The sequence below is a fragment of the Fringilla coelebs genome (genome assembly GCF_963513975.1).
Source record: "Fringilla coelebs genome assembly, chromosome: 35".
In the NCBI taxonomy this organism is placed as follows: domain Eukaryota; kingdom Metazoa; phylum Chordata; class Aves; order Passeriformes; family Fringillidae; genus Fringilla; species Fringilla coelebs.
The window spans coordinates 424,526-444,159 of record NC_140061.1 but is presented as its reverse complement, the minus strand read 5'-3'; the positions used below and the strand labels follow the sequence as shown (position 1 = coordinate 444,159).

Genomic DNA, 19,634 nt, shown 5'->3' with positions numbered 1-19,634 from the left:
TGCACAGACACACCTGAGACACATCTGGGGCACACTTGGGACACACCTGGGACACACTCAGGCCCACTTGGGACACACCTGGGCACACCTGGGACACACCTGTGCACACACAGACACACCTTGGACACACCTGGGGCACACCTGCGTCCCCCCAGGTCCCCCCCGTGCCCCACCTGACCAGGTGCGTCCCCTCCCCCGCAGGTGCTGCGGCCACACATAGACGCACCTGGGCACACCTGGGACACACCTGGGTACACCTGGGACACACAGAGACACACCTGGTCCCACTTGTTCACACCTGGGACACACCTGGGACACACAGACACACAGAGACACACCTGTGGACACCTGGGATACACCTGGGATAGACCTGGGACACACCTGGGCACACCTGGGCACACCTGGGACACACCTGGGCACACCTGGGACACACCTGGGACACACCTGGGCACACCTGGGACACACCTGGGACACACCTGGGACACACAGACACACAGAGACACACCTGTGGACACCTGGGATACACCTGGGATAGACCTGGGACACACCTGGGCACACCTGGGCACACCTGGGACACACCTGGGCACACCTGGGACACACCTGGGCACACCTGGGGCACACCTGTTCACACTTGGGATACATCTGGGATACACCTGTGTCCCAGGTCCCCCCCGTGCCTCACCTGACCAGGTGTGTCCCCTCCCCCCCAGGTGCTGCGGCCGTTCCTGCTGCGCCGGCTCAAGGTGGACGTGGAGAAGCAGATGCCCAAGAAGTACGAGCACGTGCTCAGGTGCCGCCTCTCCAAGCGCCAGAGGTTCCTCTACGACGACTTCATGGGCCAGGCCAGGTGAGGTGGCACACCTGGGCACACCTGGGCACACCTGGGAGCCAAAAAACCCTGAAATTCCCACGAAATTTTACCTAAATTTCATCAAATTGTGCCCAAATTTACGTGTCTGGGCTTCTGAGGTTCCTCTATGATGATGTCATGGGCCAGGCCAGGTGAGGGTGGCACACCTGGGCACACCTGGGCACACCTGGGCACACCTGGGAGGCAAAAAATTCTGAATTTCCTACGAAATTCCCATGGAATTGTACCCAAATCCACCTAAAACCCACCCAAAATTTGCCTTTTTGGGGTCTCTGATGACGTCATGGGCCAAGCCAGGTGAGATGGGCACACCTGGGCACACCTGGGCACACCTGAGCACACCTGGGCACACCTGGGAGCTGAAAATTCCTGAAATTCTCACGAAATTCTACTGAAATTTAATGAAATTGTGCCCAAATCCACCCAAAATTCAGCTGTTCAAGGTCTTTGATGACGTCATGGGCCAAGCCAGGTGAGGGGGGCACACCTGGGCACACCTGGGCACACCTGGGCACACCTGGGAGCCGAAAAATCCCGAAATTCCCACGTAATTTTACCTAAATTTCATCAAATTGTGGTGAAATTTAGCTAAAATTTGCCTTTTTGGGGTCTTTGATGATGTCACGGGCCAAGCCAGGTGAGGGTGGCACACCTGGGCACACCTGGGCACACCTGGGCACACCTGGGAGCCGAAAAGTCCCAAAATTCCCACAGAATTCTGCACAAATCCACCCCAAATCCACCCAAAATTTGTCTTTTCGGCGTCTCTGATGACGTCATGGGCCAGGCCAGGTGAGGGTGGCACACCTGGGCACACCTGGGCACACCTGGGCATCCCCAGACTCACCTGGGACTCCAAAAAATGCCCCAGATTTTTTCTCCAATTCCGTGAAATTCCCAAATTTTTTCCCAAATTTCTCCAGAATTCCCCCAAAATTTTTTCTCTCAACCCTCAGGTGAGCTCAGGTGAGCTCAGGTGTGCCCAGGTGAGCCCAGGTGAGCTCAGGTGAGCTCAAGTGATCTCAGGTGTGCCCAGGTGCCCCCCAGATGACCCCAGGTGTCCCTCCCGCAGCACCAAGGCCACCCTGGCCAGCGGGCACTCAGGTGATCTCAGGTGATCTCAGGTGATCCCAGGTGCCCCTCAGGTGTGCCCAGGTGCCCCAAGGTGATCTCAGGTGGTCCCTAGATAACTCCCAGGTGAGGTCAGGTGACCCCAGGTGTGCCCAGGTGTGCCCAGGTGCGCCCAGGTGTCCCTCCCGCAGCACCAAGGCCACCCTGGCCAGCGGGCACTCAGGTGACCCCAGGTGATCTCAGGTGCCCCCAGGTGATCTCAGGTGATCTCAGGTGATCTCAGGTGCCCCCAGGTGACCCCCAGGTGCCCTGAGGTGATCTCAGGTGATCTCAGATGCCCCCAGGTGGTCTCAGGTGCCCCCAGGTGATCCCAGGTGGTTTTAGAAGCCCCCCAGGTGCCCCCAGGTGTGCCCAGATGCCCCCCAGGTGCCCTGAGGTGATTTCAGGTGTGCCCAGGTGCCCCCCAGGTGACCCCAGGTGTCCCTCCCGCAGCACCAAGGCCACCCTGGCCAGCGGGCACTCAGGTGACCCCAGGTGACCCCAGGTGTGCCCAGGTGTGCCCAGGTGCTCTGAGGTGTGCCCAGGTGCGCCCAGGTGTGCCCAGGTGACCCCCAGGTGTCCCTCCCGCAGCACCAAGGCCACCCTGGCCAGCGGGCACTCAGGTGATCTCAGGTGATCTCAGGTGTCCCCCAGGTGCCCCTAGGTGAGGTCAGGTGACCCCTAAATGATCTGAGGTGAGCTCAGGTGATCTCAGGTGACCCCAGGTGCCCCTCAGGTGCGCTCAGGTGCCCCAAGGTGATCTCAGGTGGTCCCTAGATAACCCCCAGGTGATCTCAAGCACCCCCAGGTGATCTCAGGTGTGCCCAGGTGCGCCCAGGTGACCCCCAGGTGTCCCTCCCGCAGCACCAAGGCCACGCTGGCCAGCGGGCACTCAGGTGTCCCCAGGTGATCCCAGGTGTCCCCCAGGTGCCCCTAGGTGAGGTCAGGTGACCCCTAGATGATCTGAGGTGAGCTCAGGTGATCTCAGGTGATCCCAGGTGCCCTCCAGGTGAGCCCAGGTGCCCCAAGGTGATCTCAGGTGAACCTTAGATGATTTGAGGTGATCTCAGGTGACCCCCAGGTGTGCCCAGGTGCGACCAGGTGACTCAGGTGTCCCTCCTGCAGCACCAAGGCCACGCTGGCCAGCGGGCACTCAGGTGACCCCAGGTGATCTCAGGTGCCCCCAGGTGCCCCCCAGGTGACCCCAGGTGCCCCCCAGGTAATCTCAGGTGTGCCCAGGTGCCCCCCAGGTGACTCAGGTGTCCCTCCCGCAGCACCAAGGCCACCCTGGCCAACGGGGACCCAGGTGACCCCAGGTGATCTCAGGTGTCCCCCAGGTGTGCCCAGGTGCACCCAGGTGCCCTGAGGTGATCTCAGGTGTGCCCAGGTGTGCCCAGGTGCGCCCAGGTGACCCAGGTGTTCCTCCCGCAGCACCAAGGCCACGCTGGCCAGCGGGCACTCAGGTGACCCCAGGTGATCTCAGGTGATCTCAGGTGTCCCCAGGTGCCCCCCAGGTGATCTCAGCTGCCTCCAGGTGATCTTAGGTGCCCCTCAGGTGTGCCCAGGTGCTCCAAGGTGAGCTCAGGTGAACCCTAGATGATTTCAGGTGATCTCAGGTGAACCCTAGATGATCTCAGATGAGCTCAAGTGATCTCAGGTGTGCCGAGGTGACCCCCAGGTGTCCTTAGATGGTCTCAGGTGATCTCAGGTGCCCCTCAGGTGACCCTAGGTGAATCTTAGATGATCTCAGATGAGCTCAGGTGACCCCAGGTGCATCCAGGTGATCTCAGGTGACCCCCAGGTGATCTCAGGTGAACTCTGGATGATCTCAGATGGTCTCAGGTGATCTCAGGTGACCCCCAGGTGTGCTCAGGTGCCCCCAGGTGACCCCAGGTGTCCCTCCCGCAGCACCAAGGCCACCCTGGCCAGCGGGCACTCAGGTGATCTCAGGTGCGCCCAGGTGACCCCAGGTGATCTCAGGGGTCCCCTAGGTGTGCTCAGGTGATGTCAGGTGTGCCCAGGTGCGCCCAGGTGAGCCCAGGTGTCCCTCCCGCAGCACCAAGGCCACCCTGGCCAGCGGACACTTCATGAGCGTCATCAACGTGCTGATGCAGCTGCGCAAGGTGTGCAACCACCCCGACCTGTTCGAGCCACGCCCCGTGACGTCACCGCTGGTCACGCCCGGCCTCTGCCTCGGCACCCCCGCCCTGGTGCTGCGCGCCCTGGAGCCACACCCCTTCCAGGTGAGACACGCCCCTTACAGGTGGGACACAGGTGAGACACGCCCCTGCCAGGTGAGACACACCCCTTCCAGGTGAGACACGCCCCTGGCAGGTGAGACACGCCCCTCGCAGGTGGGACACAGGTGAGACACACCCCTGTCGGGTGAGGCACAGGTGAGCCACACCCAGGACAGGTGAGACACACACCTGGGACAGGTGAGGCACAGGTGAGACACACACCTGGGACAGGTGAGGCACAGGTGAGACACACACCTGGGACAGGTGAGGCACAGGTGAGAGACACCTGAGGATTGGTGAGCCACACCCCTGCCAGGTGAGACACGCTCCTTGTAGGTGAGACACGCCCCTGACAGGTGGGACACAGGTGAGCCACACCCCTTCCAAGTGAGGCATGCTCCCTCCAGGTGGGACACGCCCCTCACAGGTGAGACACACTACTTCTGGGCTAGCCACACCCCTTCCAGGTGAGACACGCCCCCGGCAGGTGGGACACAGGTGAGGTACACCAGGAGCAGGTGAGACACACCCCTGGCAGGTGGGACACGCCCCTGCCAGGTGAGACACACCTCTTGCAGGTGAGACACGCCTGTGACAGGTGAGACACGCTCCTGGCAGGTGAGACATGCCCCTGACAGGTGAGACACACCCCTGCCAGGTGGGACACGCCCCTGCCAGGTAGGACATGCCCCTGCGAGGTGGGACACACCCCTGCCAGGTGAGACACGCCCCTTCCAGGTGAGACATGCACCTTGCAGGTGGGACACACCCCTGCCAGGTGGGACATGCCCTTTCCAGGTGAGACACGCCCCTGACAGGTGAGACACGCCCCTGACAGGTGAGACACAGGGGGGATACACCTTAGACAGGTGAGATAGAGGTGGGACAGGTGAGACACATCCCTACCAGGTGAGACACGCTCCTGCCACGTGAGACACACCCCTTGCAGGTGAGACACGCACCTGGGACAGGTGAGACATAGGTGAGATACACCTGAGATAGGTGAGATAGAACTGGGACAGGTGAGATAGAGCTGGGGAGGGGTGGGATACAGGTGAGACACACCTGGCGCAGGTGAGACACACCTGGGCTCAGCCTCGGCACCCCCGCCCTTGTGCTGCGCACCCTGGAGCCACACTCCTGCCAGGTGAGACACGCCCCTGCCAGGTGGGACACAGGTGAGCCACACCCCTGCCAGGTTAGACGTGCCCCTAACAGGTGGGACACAGGTGAGACACGCCCCTCGCAGGTGGGACACGCCCCTGCCAGGTGAGATACAAGTGAGCCACACTTGAGACAGGTGAGATGCGCACCTGCCAAGTGAGACACAGGTGAGCCACACCTGAGACAGGTGAGACGCGCACCTGCCAGGTGAGACACGCCTGTGCCAGGTGAGACACGCCCCTCACAGGTGGAACATACCCGTGCCAGGTGAGACACAAGCACTTGGGACAGGTGACACATAGGTAGGATACACCTGAGGCAGGTGAGATAGAGCTTAGACAGGTGAGAGACACACACTTGGGACAGGTGAGACACGCCCCTGCCAGGTGAGACACGCCCCTTGCAGGTGGGATACGCCCCTGCCAGGTGAGACACACCAACCTGGAACAGGTGAGACACACATACCTGGGACAAGTGAGACACAGGTGAGATACACCTGAGACAGGTGAGGTAGAGCTGGGACAGGTGAGACACACACACTTGGGACAGGTGGGACACGCCCCTTCCAGGTGAGACACGCCCCTTCCAGGTGAGACATACACCTGGGACAAGTGAGACACACCTGGGGAGGAGCGAGACACAGCTGGGGATGGGTGGGATACAGGTGAGACACCTGGGGCAGGTGAGACACACCTGGGGCAGGTGAGACACACCTGGGGAGGGGCGAGACACACCTGGCGATGGATGGGATACAGGTGAGACACACCTGGGGCAGGTGAGACACACCTGAGACAGGTGGGACACAGCTGGGGATGGGTGGGATACAGGTGAGACACCTGGGGCAGGTGAGACACACCTGAGACAGGTGAGACACAGCTGGGGATGGGTGGGATACAGGTGAGACACACCCGGGGATGGGTGAGACACACCTGAGACAGGTGAGACACAGCTGGGGATGGGTGGGATACAGGTGAAACACACCTGGGGCAGGTGAGACACACCTGAGACAGGTGAGACACACCTGGGGATGGGTGAGACACACCTGAGACAGGTGAGACACACCCGGGGATGGGTGAGACACACCTGAGACAGGTGAGACACACCTGGGGATGGCTGGGATACAGGTGAGACACACCTGGGCACAGGTGGGAGGGGTTTGGAGGGGTTCAGAGGGGATTTGGGTCTCAAACAGGTGCATGGAGACACCTGGAGAGGTTTGGAGATGAGCGTCCCTCAGGTGTCACTCAGGTGTGTCAGGTGTCACTCAGGTGTCACTCAGGTGTCACTCAGGTGTGTCAGCTGTCACTCAGGTGTCACTCAGGTGTGTCAGGTGTCACTCAGGTGTCAGGTGTGTCAGGTGTCACTCAGGTGTCACTCAGGTGTCACTCAGGTGTGTCAGGTGTCACTCAGGTGTTTCAGGTGTCACTCAGGTGTTTCTCAGGCATCACTCAGGTGTATCACAGCTCACTCAGCTGTCTCAGGTTACTGAGGTGTCACTCAGGTGTATCATAGGTAACTCAGGTGTCACTCAGGTGTCACTCAGGTGTGTCAGGTGTCACTCAGGTGTATCCCAGCTCACTCAGGTGTCACTCAGGTGTCACTCAGGTGTCACTCAGGTGCCACTCAGGTGTGTCAGGTGTCACTCGGGTGTCACTCAGATGTCACTCAGGTGTATCAGGTGTCTGTCAGGTGCCACTCAGGTGTCACTCAGGTGTATCAGGTGTCTCTCAGGTGCCACTCCAGTCACTCAGGTGTCACTCAGGTGTATCAGGTGTCACTCAGGTCTATCTGAGGTCACTCAGGTGCCACCCAGGTGACCCCCAGGTGTGTCCCCAGCAGGTGGACCTGTCCCCGTTCGAGCTGGTGGCGCTGGAGTCTCACCTGTCTTGGGAGTGGGCACAGGTGTCACTCAGGTGTCACTCAGGTGTCACTCAGGTGTCACTCAGGTGACCCCGAGGTGTATCAGGTGTCACTCAGGTGTGTCAGGTGTATCACAGCTCACTCAGGTGTATCAGGTGTCACTCAGGTGTCACTCAGGTGTCAGTCAGGTGTATCAGGTGTCTCTCCGGTGTCACTCAGGTGTCACTCAGGTGACCCCCAGGTGTATCAGGTGTCATTCAGGTGTCACTCAGGTGTCACTCAGGTGTATCAGGCGTCACTCAGGTGTATCAGGTGTTTCTTAGGTGTCACTCAGGTGTCACTCAGGTGTACCAGAGGTTACTGAGGTGTCACTCAGGTGGGTCACACCTCACTCAGGTGTCCATCCGGTATCACTCAGGTGTCACTCAGGTGTATTTGGGGTCACTCAGGTGTATCAGAGCTCACTCAGGTGTCACTCAGGTGTCACTCAGGTGTGTCACATGTCTCTCAGGTGTCACTCAGGTGTATTTGAGGTCACTCAGGTGTATCAGAGCTCACTCAGGTGTCACTCAGGTGTATATGAGGTCACTCAGGTGCCCCCCAGGTGACCCCCAGGTGTGTCCCCAGCAGGTGGACCTGTCCCCGTTCGAGCTGGTGGCGCTGGAGTCTCACCTGTCCCTGGGGGTGGGCACAGGTGACCCGGTGTCACTCAGGTGTCATTCAGGTGCATCAGGTGCCACTCAGGTGTCACTCAGATGTGTCAAGTATCACTCAGGTGTCACTCAGGCGTCACACAGGTGTATCAGGTATCATTCAGATGTCACTCAGGTGTCTCAGGTGTCACTCAGGTGTCACTCAGGTACCACCCAGGTGACCCCCAGGTGTGTCCCCAGCAGGTGGACCTGTCCCCGTTCGAGCTGGTGGCGCTGGAGTCTCACCTGTCGCGCTACGCAGCCGATTGGTTCCTGCCGCGCTTCCGCGTCACGCGGCGCCTGCTGGAGGACGTGGCCGCCGCCCCCGACCCGCCCCCGCGGCCCAAACCCGTCCGCATGAAGGTCAACAGGTGAGGGGCGCACCTGGGCACACCTGGGCACGGCGGGGAGGGGGGCTGGGCACACCTTGGAGGGGTTTGGGTTCACCTGGGCACACCTGGGCACAGCTGGGCACACCTGGGCATGGCGGGGAGGGGGGCTGGGCACACCTGGGAGGGGGGCTTGGCACACCTGGGCACGGCTGGGAAGGGGGTTGGGTACACCTGGGAGAGGTTGGGGCACACCTGGGCATGGCTGGGCATGGCAGGGAGGGGGGTTGGACACACCTGGACACACTTGGGCACACCTGGGCACACCTGGGCACGGCTGGGAGGGGTTTGGGTTCACCTGGGCACACTTAGGCATGGCGGGAAGGGGGTTGGGCACACCTGGGCACACCTGGGAGGGGTTTGGGCACACCTGGGCACAGCTGGGAACATCTGGGTATGGCGGGGAGGGGGGTTGGGCACACCTGGGCATACCTGGGCGTGGCTGGGCACGGCTGGGAAGGGGGTTGGGCACAGCTGGGCACACCTGGGAGGGGTTTGGGCACACCTGGGCATACCTGGGCACACCTGGGCAGTGCTGGGGAGGGGTTTGGGCACACCTGGGCACACCTGGGAGTGGTTTGGGCACACCTGGGCATGGCTGGGAGGGGTTTGGGCACACCTGGGCATGGTTGGGAGGGGTTTGGGCACACCTGGGCACGGCCGGGAGAGGGGTTGGATACACCTGGGCACACCTGGGCACAGCTGGGCATGGCTGGGGAGGGGTTTGGGCACACCTGGGCACATCTGGGCACACCTGGGAGGGGTTTGGGAACACCTGGGCACGGCTGGGAGTGGGGTTGGGGACACCTGGGCACACCTGGGCGCACCTGGGAGGGGGGCTGGGCACACCTGTGGGTACCTGGGCACACCTCAGTACACCTGGGCACACCTGGGAATGGTTCAGAGGGGGGTTGGGCACACCTGGGCACGCCTGGGCACACCAAAGAGGGGTTTGGGCGCACCTAGGGGCACCTGGGAGAAGTTTGGGCACACCTGGGCACAGCTGGGGAGAGGTTTGGGCACACCTGGGCACGGCGGGGAGGGGGACTGGGCACACCTGGGCATGGCTGGGCATGGCTGGGAGGGGTTTGGGCACACCTGGGCACACCTGGGCACACCTGGGTGCGCCTGGGAGGGGGGCTGGGCACACCTGTGGGTACCTGGGTGCACCTGGGAGGGGGGCTGGGCACACCTGTGGGTACCTGGGCACGGCTGGGAGGGGGGTTGGGCACACCTGGGCATACTTGGGCATGGCTGGGAAGGGGGTTGGGCACACCTGGGCACACCTGGGCACACCTGGGAGGGGTTTGGGTGCACCTGGGCACACCTGGGCACAGCGGGGAGGGGGGTTGGGCACACCTGGGCACACCTGGGCACAATTGGGCACACCTGGGAGGGGTTTGGGCACACCTGGGCACACCTGGGCGCACCTGGGAGGGGGCCTGGGCACACCTGGGCATGGCTGGGAGGGATTTGGGCACACCTGTGGGTGCCTGGGCACACCTGGGCATGGCTGGGAGGGGGGCTGGGCACACCTGGGGGCACCTGGGCACGGCTGGGAGGGGGTTTGGGCACACCTGGGCACACCTGGGAGGGGGGCTGGGCACACCTGGGGGTACCTGGGCACACCTGGGCACACCTGGGCACACCTGGGCACACCTGGGCATGGTTCAGAGGGGGGTTGGGCACACCTGGGCACACCTGGGTACACCTGGGCACACCTGGGTGGGGATTGGGTGTACCTGGGCACACCTGGGCACACCTGGGCACAGCTGGGAGTACTTAGGAGGGGGTTTCAGCACACCTGGGCACACCTGGGCACACCTGGGAGGAGCTTTGGGCACACCTGGGCACACCTGGGCAGGGCTTGGGCACACCTGGGTAAATTCCAGGTGGATTTTGGGCACACCTGGCCACACCTGTGGGCGTGTCTGCGGTGGGCGTGTCCCAGGTGTCCCCACCCATATATGGGCACACCTGTGGGTGTGTCCCCGGTGGGCGTGTCCTGACCCCGCCCCTTTTCCCAGGATGCTCCAGCCGGTGCCGAAGGCGGAGCCTCGGGCGGTGCTGCTGCTCCCCGCCCCTCGCCCCGCCCCCGGGGGCGTGGCCTCGCCAGCGCCCGCCCCCGTCGCCGCAAGCCCCGCCCTCTCAGCACCAAACCCCGCCCCCCTGCTGGTGGCTCCGCCTCTCGTCACGTTGGGACACGCCCAAGCTCCGCCCCCCAGCGCTGGTCCCGCCCCCTTGGTGACGACGCAGGGGGCGGGGCTTAACCTGGGGCTGGGATTGGCTCTGGCTCCGCCCCGGGCCACACCCACGCTGCTGGCTCCGCCCCCTGGAGGGCCCGCGCATGGTGAGGGGCGGGGCTTAATGGGGTGGGGCTAATTAGGGGTGGGGTTAATTAGGAGGACTCATTAGGAATCGGTTTAATTGAGAGGGAGTTAATTAGGGGTGGGGTTAATTGGGGTTAATTAGGGCAGAAGTTAATTGGTAGAATTAAATTTGATTTGCATAAATAGGAATGGGGTTCCGCACATTAATTAGGGGTGGGTGTTAATTAGTGGCAGGTGTTAATTGGGTTAGGCTTAATTAGGGAGCGAGGTTAATTAGGGGGAGATATTAATTAGTGATATGATTGATTAGTGGTGATGTTAATTAATTAATTAGTTGTGGGGATAAGTAGGGGTGGGGCTAATTAGGATAAGGAGTTAATTAAAAATGAGGGTTAATTAGAAAGAGCTTAATTAGGATTGGTTTAATAAGGGGTGGGGCTTAATTGGAGGGAATAATTAAGAATCAGTGTTAATTAGGGGTGGAGCTTAATGAGAAAAGCTTAATTAAAATGGTGTTTAATTAGGGAAGGGGTTAACTAAGTAAGGATTAATTAGGGGTGGGGGTTGATTAAGTAGGGATTAATTAAGGGTGAGGCATTAATTAAGTGCGGATTAATTAGGGGTGGACCTTAATTAGGGGTGGGGCTTAACTTGGGGGGTGCTTAATGGCTGAAGCTTAATTGGGGTGGGGTTTAATTGGGGCGGGGCCTAATTAGAAAGGGGCGGGGCTTAATTAAGAAGGATTTTATTAATTACTAGGCCTTTAAAAGGGTGGGTGGAGCCTAATTAGGCATATTTAAATGATGTGGGCGTGGCTTAATGTGGTTTTCCTCCCCTCCCAGCTCTCCCGGCCGCTTCGTTGACCACGCCCACCCCCGCCGGAGGCCCCGCCCCCGTGGCCACGCCCACACCCAATTTGGGCAAAGGGGCGGGGCCGGCCCCTCCCCCGCCCGTGGCCACCTTTGCGCTGCCCCAGCGGCTCCTGCTGGCCCCGGACATGCAGGCCCGGCTGCCCTGTAAGCCACGCCCCCTTCCTCATTTGCATCTCATTTGTATGACCGCTCTTTTCAAGCTTTGCCCCTCCCTGAGAGAGTTTTCCTGGAAATTTCCCCAAAATTTCTCGAAATTTGTCTGGAATGCTCTCAGAACTTTTCTTGTTCTTCTGTTTTCTTATTTGCATCTCATTTGCATCTCATTTGCACGGCCATCATTATAATATTTTATAATTCTTGAAGCAATTTAAAGTTTTTCCCAAAATCGGCCCAAATTTCCTGAAAATCTCCCCCAAATCCTTTTCCAACCCCTTCCCCCAAACTCTTTGTTAAACCTTTTTTGCATCTCATTTGCATCTCGTTTGCATGAATTTCTATCCAATTTCTTAATTCCTGAAGCAATTGAAGGAATTTTTCCCAAAATTGCCCCAAATTTCCTCAAAATCACCCCCAAATCCTCCTCAAACCCCTCCCCTGCAATTCTCTTTTCAACCTTGTTTTGCATCTAATTTGCATGTCATTTGCATGGCCGTCACTATTATCTTCCCTCATTCCTGGAGCAATTTAAGAGGTTTTTCCCAAAATCGGCCCAAATTTCCTCAAAATCTCCCCCAAATCCTCCTCAAACCCCTCCCCAAAACCTCTCATGCTTTTTTGCATCTTATTTGCATCTTATTTGCATGGCCATCATTATAATATTTACAATTCTTGAAGCAATTTAAGAGTTTTTCCCAAAATCGGCCCAAATTCCCTCAAAATCTCCCCCAAATCCTTTTCAAACCCCTCCCGCAAAACTCTTTGTTCAACCTTTTTTGCATCTCATTTGCATCTCATTTGCATGAGTTTCTATACAATTTTTTAATTAATGAAGTAATTTAGGGAATTTTTCCCAAAATTGCCCCAAATTTCCTCAAAATCTCCTCCAAATCCTCCTCAAACCCCTCCCCTGCATTTCTCTTTTCAACCTTGTTTTATATCTAATTTGCATGTCATTTGCATGGCCGTCATTATAATCTTCTCTCATTCCTGGAGCAATTTAAGGAGTTTTTCCCAAAATCGCCCAAAATTCCCTCAAAATCTCCCCCGAATCCTCCTCAAACCCCTCCCCAAAACTCTCATACTTTTTTGCATCTCATTTGCATCTCATTTGCATGGCAATCATTATAGTATTTTAAAATTCTTGAAGCAATTATAGAGTTTTTCCCAAAATCGCCCCAAATTTCTTCAAAATCTCCCCAAAATCCTCCTCACCCAACTGCCCCAAACTCTTTTCTTCCTTTTTTGCATCTAATTTGCATCTCATTTGCATGAGTTTCTATCTAATTTCTTAATTCCTGAAGTAATTTAAAGAGTTTTCCCCAAAATCGCCCTAAATTCCCTCAAAATTTTCTCCAAATCCTCCTCGAGCCCGTCCCCCAAAACTCTCTGCTCAACCTTTTTTGCATCTTATTTCCATCTCATTTACATAAGCACACATTCCTTATTTCCAAAACAATTTCAAAAATTGTTTCCTACAATTTCCCAAAATTTCCTCAAAATGCTTCATTTGCATCTCATTTGCATGAAATTTAAAAAAAAGTCCATTGAGGAACGTAGTCATACTCATACCTAACATCTGATTCGCATAAAACTGCTCATCATTAGCATATCATTTGCATAGGTCCTCCCTTGGAGCTTGACCACGCCCATTGTTTGGATTCAAATTGCATGCAGCATGCTCATTAGCATGTTTTGCATACACCCCCAAAATCCCCAGACTCTTTAGCACATTTGCATGTAATTTTCATAAATATTCTTGATGGCCCCCAAACCTTTCTAGACACACCCGCCCATCTCTCATTAGCATGTCATTTGCATGATTTTTCCCAAAACATAATGTAAGAATTTCCTTATGCTTGTCATTAACATCTGATTTGCATAATTTACTGCTAATTAGCATCTGATTTGTATAGATCTCCTAAAACTTCTCGATAGGCTCAACCACACCCCTTGTTAGCATTTAGCATGCATAGCAGTGTTCATTAGCATCTAATTTGCATAACTTGCCAATGACCTTTGAAAGGAACCAACCATGTGACTAAACAACATGTGTTTTGCATAATTATGCAAATTATAACATGATTTGCATAATCTCAAATACTCCTTTTAAACCCCTCATTGCGTTGCTTGTTAGCACCTAATTTACAATTAGGCACTCATCATTAGCATCTCATTTGCATAAGCACCGCCAAAGTCTTTTCTTAATCCCTGAATTTCTCTTGTTAGTCTCTTAGTTTTGCATTAATTACCCGCTAATTTGCATAATTTGAGCGGGATTTTTTCAGGAGCTCCTCCCCCACCCTCCCCCACCCCTGATATCAAATTTTTAAACCCCAAAAAGCCCCAAAATTTCCCTTTTTCCCCCCAAATCCTCCCCGAATCCTCCTAAAACCCTCACAAAATTTTCCTAAAATTGCTCCGTAAATCCCTTAATTATCGCCTTAATTAGCACCTAGTTTGCATAATTTATGCGGGATTTTTTCAGGAGCCCCTCCCCCACCCTCCCCCACCCTAGATATCAAATTTTAAACCCCAAAAAGCCCCAAAATTTCCCTTTTTCCCCCCAAAATTCCCTCAGCAGGTGAAGTCGTCAGCCTGGGCCAGCTCGCCGCCCTCGCCCAGCACCGCCCCTCCCCCACGGGGGGCGGAGCCAAACCGTCGCCCCTCCCACCCGCCGCCGTAACCACGCCCACTCCGGCTTCGGCCCCGCCCCCTCTGACGTTGCAGCTGCAGGGCAGCAAAGTCACGCTTGGCCCCGCCCCCCCCCTGCGCGGGCTGGCGCTGGCCCCGCCCCCCGGCCGGGGGCTCGCTCGTGAGTCTCGAAATTTGGGGGAATTTTCGGGGATTTTGGGAAAATTTTGGGGGTTTTTGGGGAATTTCGGGAGGTCTGGAAAGAATTTGGGGATTTTGGGGTTTTTCGGGATTTTTGGGGGATTTTTTGGGGTTTTTTTTAGGGATTTTTTTGGTTTTTTTTAAATTTTTTTGCATTTTTTTGTGAATCTTTTTGGTTTATTTGGGGGGGGAAATTTTGGGATTTTGGGAAAATTTTGGGGGTTTTTGGGGAAATTTGGGAGGTCACAAAAAAATTTGGGGATTTTGGGGTTTTTCGGGATTTTTTGGGGGATTTTTTGGGGGATTTTTTTGGTTTTTTTTTGTGGGTTTTTGCGATTTTTTGGGGATTTTTTGGTGAGTTTTTTTGGGTTTTGAAGGGGGAATTTCCGGGGATTTTGGGAAAATTTTGGGATTTGGGGGAATTTGGGAAGGTCTGGAAAGAATTTGGGGATTTTGGGGTTTTTCGGGATTTTTTGGGGATTTTTTGGTGATTTTTTTTTTGGTTTTTTGGGGATTTTTTTTGCAATTTTTGAGGGTTTTTGGTAATTTTTTGGTTTTTTGGGGGGGAAATTTTGGGATTTTGGGAAAATTTTGGGAATTTTGGGGAATTTTGTGGAATTTCGGGAGGTTGAGAAAGATATGGGAATTTTGGGGGGTTTTTGGGATTTTTTTGGGAAATTTTTGCAATTTTTTTGTAATTTTTTTTGCGTTTTTTTTTATTTTTTGGGGATTTTTTGTGTGAATTTTTGGGGGTTTTGGGGGGGGAAATTTGGGAATTTTGGCAAAATTTGGGGATTTGGGGGATTTTGGGAGGTCTTGAAAGGATTTGGGAATTTTGGGGTTTTTTGGGGATTTTTTGGGAATTGTTTTGGGGAGTTTTTGGGTTTTTTGGGGAATTTTCTGAGTTTTTTTGCAATTTTTTGGTGATTTTTTGGTAATTTTTTGGGTTTTTTGGGGGGGAAATTTTGGGATTTTGGGAAAAATTTGAGGATTTTTGGGAATTTTGAGAGGTCTGGAAAGAATTTGGGAATTTTGGGGTTTTTGGAGGATTTTTTGGGGGTTTTTTTTGGGATTTTTTGGGGAGTTTTTGGGGATTTTTGTGAATTTTTTTGCGATTTTTTGGGATTTTTTTAAAAATTTTTTGGGGGGGAAATTCCGGGGATTTTGGGGAAATTTTGGGAATTTTTAGGGAAATTCGGGAGGTTGAGAAAGAATTTGGGAGTTTTGGGGCTTTTTTTGGGATTTTTTGGGAATTTTTTGCAATTTTTTTTGTGATTTTTTTGCAATATTTTTTGGTTTTTTGGTGATTTTTTTAGGAAATATTTTGGGTTTTTTGGAGGGGAAATTCTGGGGATTTTGGCAAAATTTTGGGGTCTTTTAGGGAAATTCGGGAGGTTTGGAAAAAATTTGGGAATTTTGGGGGGATTTTTTGGGATTTTTTTGCGATTTTTGGGATTTTTTTGGAGAGGAATTTCTGGGGATTTTGGGAAAATTTAGGGGATTTTTAGGGAAATTTGGGAGGTCTGGAAAGGATTTGGGAGTTTTGGGGTTTTTTGGGGTTTTTTGGAATTGTTTTGGGGAGTTTTTGGGGTTTTTTTGGATTTTTTTGTGAATTTTTTTGCGATTTTGGGGTGATTTTTGGCATTTTTTTGTGATTTTTTTTGGTTTTTTTGGGGGGGAATTTTAGGATTTTGGGAAAATTTTGGGTTTTTGGGGAAATTTGGGAGGTCTGGAAAGAATTTGGGGATTTTTGGGGTTTTTGGGGATTTTTTGGGGGGTTTTTTGGATTTTTTGGGGGGGTTTTGGGAATTTTGGGATTTTTTTGTGATTTCTTGGCATTTTTTTTGTGATTTTTTTGGTTTTTTGGGGGGGAATTTCTGGGGATTTTGGGAATATTTTGGGGAATTTTGGGGATTTTGGGGGGAATTTCTGGAGGTCTGGAAAGAATTTGGGAGTTTTGGAATTTAGGGGATTTTTTTGGGATTTTTTTGGGGGGTTTTTTGGTAATTTTTTGTTTTTTGGGGGGGAAAACTTGGAGATTTTAGGAAAATTTTGGGGATTTTTGAGGAATTTCGGGAGGACTGGAAAGAATTTGGGATTTTGGGGTTTTTGGAATTTTTTGGGAATTTTTTGGGGGGATGTTTTGGGGTTTTTTTTGGAATATTTTGGATTTTTTGGGATTTTTCTTGTGAATTCTTTGGGGATTTTTAGGGGAAAATTTGGGGATTTCGGGAAAATTTTGGGGGTTTTGGGGGAAATTTGGGAGGTCTGGAAAAAATTTGAGTATTTTGGGATTTTTTTGGAGTTTATTGGGAATTTTTGGGGAATTTTGGATTTTTTTGGGATTTTTGAGAATTTTTTTGGTAATTTTTTGGTTTTTTTGGGGGGGAAATTTCGGGATTTTGGGAAAATTTGGGGGTTTTGGGGAATTTTGGGAGGTGTGGAAAGATTTGGGGATTTTGGGTTTTTTGGGGATTTTTGGGGAAGTTTTTGGGGATTTTTTGGGGGTTTTTTTAGGGATTTTTTGTTTTTTTTTTTTAATTTTTTGGCATTTTTTTTGTGAATTTTTTTGGATTTGGGGGGGGGGAATTTTGGATTTTGGGAAAATTTTGGGGGTTTTTGGGGGAATTTTGGGAGGTCTGGAAAAGGATTTTGGGGATTTTGGGGTTTTTTTGGGATTTTTTGGGGGATTTTTTTAGGGATTTTTGGGGGTTTTTTGGGATTTTTTTGCGATTTTTTTGGAATTTTTTGTGAATTTTTTGGGGTTTTTTTGGGGGGAAAACTTGGAGATTTTGGGAAAATTTGGGGGATTTTGGGGAATTTCCTGAGGTTGGGAAAGAATTTGGGAAATTTTGTTTTTTTTCGGGATTTTTTGGGAATTTTTTTAGGGATTTTTTGGGGGTTTTTGGGGATTTTTTGGGGTTTTTGGGGTGATTTTTTTTGGCGATTTTTTGGATTTTTTTTGTGAATTCTTTCGGGAATTTGGGGGAAAATTTGGGGATTTTGGGGGAAATTTTGGGGATTTTGGGGCAATTTCAGGAGGTTTGGAAAGAATTTTGAAATTTTTGGGGCTTTTGGAATTTTTTGGGGATTTTTTAGGGGTTTTTTGGGGGATTTTTTTGGAAAATTTTTTGGGTGTAATTTTTGGGGCTTCTGGGGGAAATTCTGGGGATTTGAGAAAATTTTGGGGATTTTTGGGAATTTTGGAGGTCGGGAAGGAATTTGGGAATTTTTGGTTTTTTTGGAGTTTTTTTTGGGGATTTTTTGGGGTTTGGGGGGATTTTTTGTGGGTTTTTTTTGTGAATTTTTTTTTGGGGGGATTTTGGGGAAAATCAGTAAAAAATGGGGAAAAAATTGGGGGAAAAATTGGAAAAAATCAGAAAAATTAGGGAATAAATGGGGGGAAAAAGTGGGGGAAAACTTGGGAAAAAAATTAAGAAAAAATGCAGGAAAAATAGGAGAGGTCAAGAGAAATAAATGGGGGAAATTTGTGGAAAAATGGGTTAAAAATGGGAGTAAAATGGGGAAAAAATTAGGGAAAAATGGGGAAGAAATTGGAAAAAAAAATACGAAAAAATCAGAAAAGAATGGGGAAAAATAGGGAAAAATCAGAAAAAATGGGGGGAAAATTGGGGAAAATTGGGACAAAAATGGGAAAAAATGCAGGAAAAATAGGAGAGATAAAAAAAAAGGGGGGGGAAATTTGGGGAAAAATTGGAATAAAATGGGGGGAAAATTGGGGTGTAAAAATGGGTAAAAATTGGGGAAAAAATAGGGAAAAAATCAGAAAACAATGGGGGAAAATTTGGGAAAAAATTGGGGAAAATTTGGAAAGAATTTGGGGAAAAATTGGTTAAAAAATGGGGAAAAATTGGGTAAAAAAATGGGGGAAAAATGAGTAAAAAATTGGAAAAAAATCAGAAAAAATGGGGAAAAAATAGGGAAAAAACAGAAAAATCAGAAAAAATTGGGGAAAAAAGTGGGAAAAATTTGGAAAAAATTTGGGGAAAAATTGGGTAAAAAAATGGGAAAAAATGGGGAAAAAATTGGAAAAAAATCAGAAAAAATGGGGAAAAAATAGGGAAAAATCAGAAAAAAATCAGAAAAAAAATGGGGAAAAAAAGTGGGAAAAATTTGGAAAAATTTGGGGAAAAATTGGTAAAAAAATGGGGGAAAATTGGGTAAAAAATGGGAAAAAATGGGGAAAAAATTGGGGAAAAATCAGAAAAAATTGGGGGAATTTGGGGAAAAAAGTGGGAAAAATTTGGAAAAAATGTGGGGAAAAATTGGTAAAAAATGGGCGAAAATTGGGTAAAAAATGGGAAAAATGGGAATAAAAATGGGGAAAAAATAGGGAAAAATCAGAAAAAATGGGGGAAAATTGGGGAAATTTGGGGAAAAAAATGGGAAATTTTGGAATAATTTTGGGAAAATTTGGGAATTGCTGCTGACCCCTCCCCTTTTCCTATCCAGGTAATGTAGTTCACCTGGGGCAGCACCTGTTGTCAGGAAAATTGGGGAAAAATTGGGAAAAATTGGGAAAAAACTGGGGAAAAATGCAGAAAAAATTGGAGAAGGAAAGAGAAAAAATGGGGAAAATTTGGGGAAAAATGGGGGAGAAAATCTGGGAAAAATAGGGAAAAAATTGGAAAAAATGACAGGAAAGTTGTGAAAAAATGCAGGAAAAGTAGGAGAGAGCAAGAGAAAAAATGGGGAAAATTTGGAAAAAATTGGTAAAAAATGGGGGAAAATGGGTGAAAAATTGGGGAAAAATTGGGGAAAAATGGGGGAAAATTTGGAAAAATGCAGGAAAAATGGGAGAGATCAAGAGAGAGAAATGGGGAAAATTTGTGGGAAAAATTGGTAAAAAATGGGAATAAAATGGGAAAAAATGGGTAAAAAATAGGGAAAAAATCAGAAAGAAATGGGGAAGAATTGGGGAAATTTGGGAAAAAAATTGGGAAAAAATGCAGGAAAAATAGGAGAGGTCAAGAGAAAATAAATGGGGAAAATTTGGGGAAAAAATGGGGGGAAAATGGAAGAAAAAAATAGGAAAAAAATCAGAAAAATGGGGGGAAAAATGCAGGAAAAATAGGAGAGATCAGGAGAAAAAAA

General features: G+C 51.5%; 1 protein-coding gene across 1 annotated transcript in view; it reads left to right on the top strand.

Moving 5' to 3' along the window:
• Window positions 1-19,634, top strand: part of SRCAP (Snf2 related CREBBP activator protein) — a 121,696-nt gene that overhangs the window by 61,312 nt on the left and 40,750 nt on the right. The window contains 7 exon segments of the mRNA XM_084224271.1: window positions 711-847; window positions 4,038-4,224; window positions 8,139-8,308; window positions 10,354-10,676; window positions 11,499-11,672; window positions 14,266-14,599; window positions 15,901-15,913. Of these exon segments, the coding sequence (XP_084080397.1) occupies window positions 711-847; window positions 4,038-4,224; window positions 8,139-8,308; window positions 10,354-10,676; window positions 11,499-11,672; window positions 14,266-14,599; window positions 15,901-15,913 (1,338 nt within the window).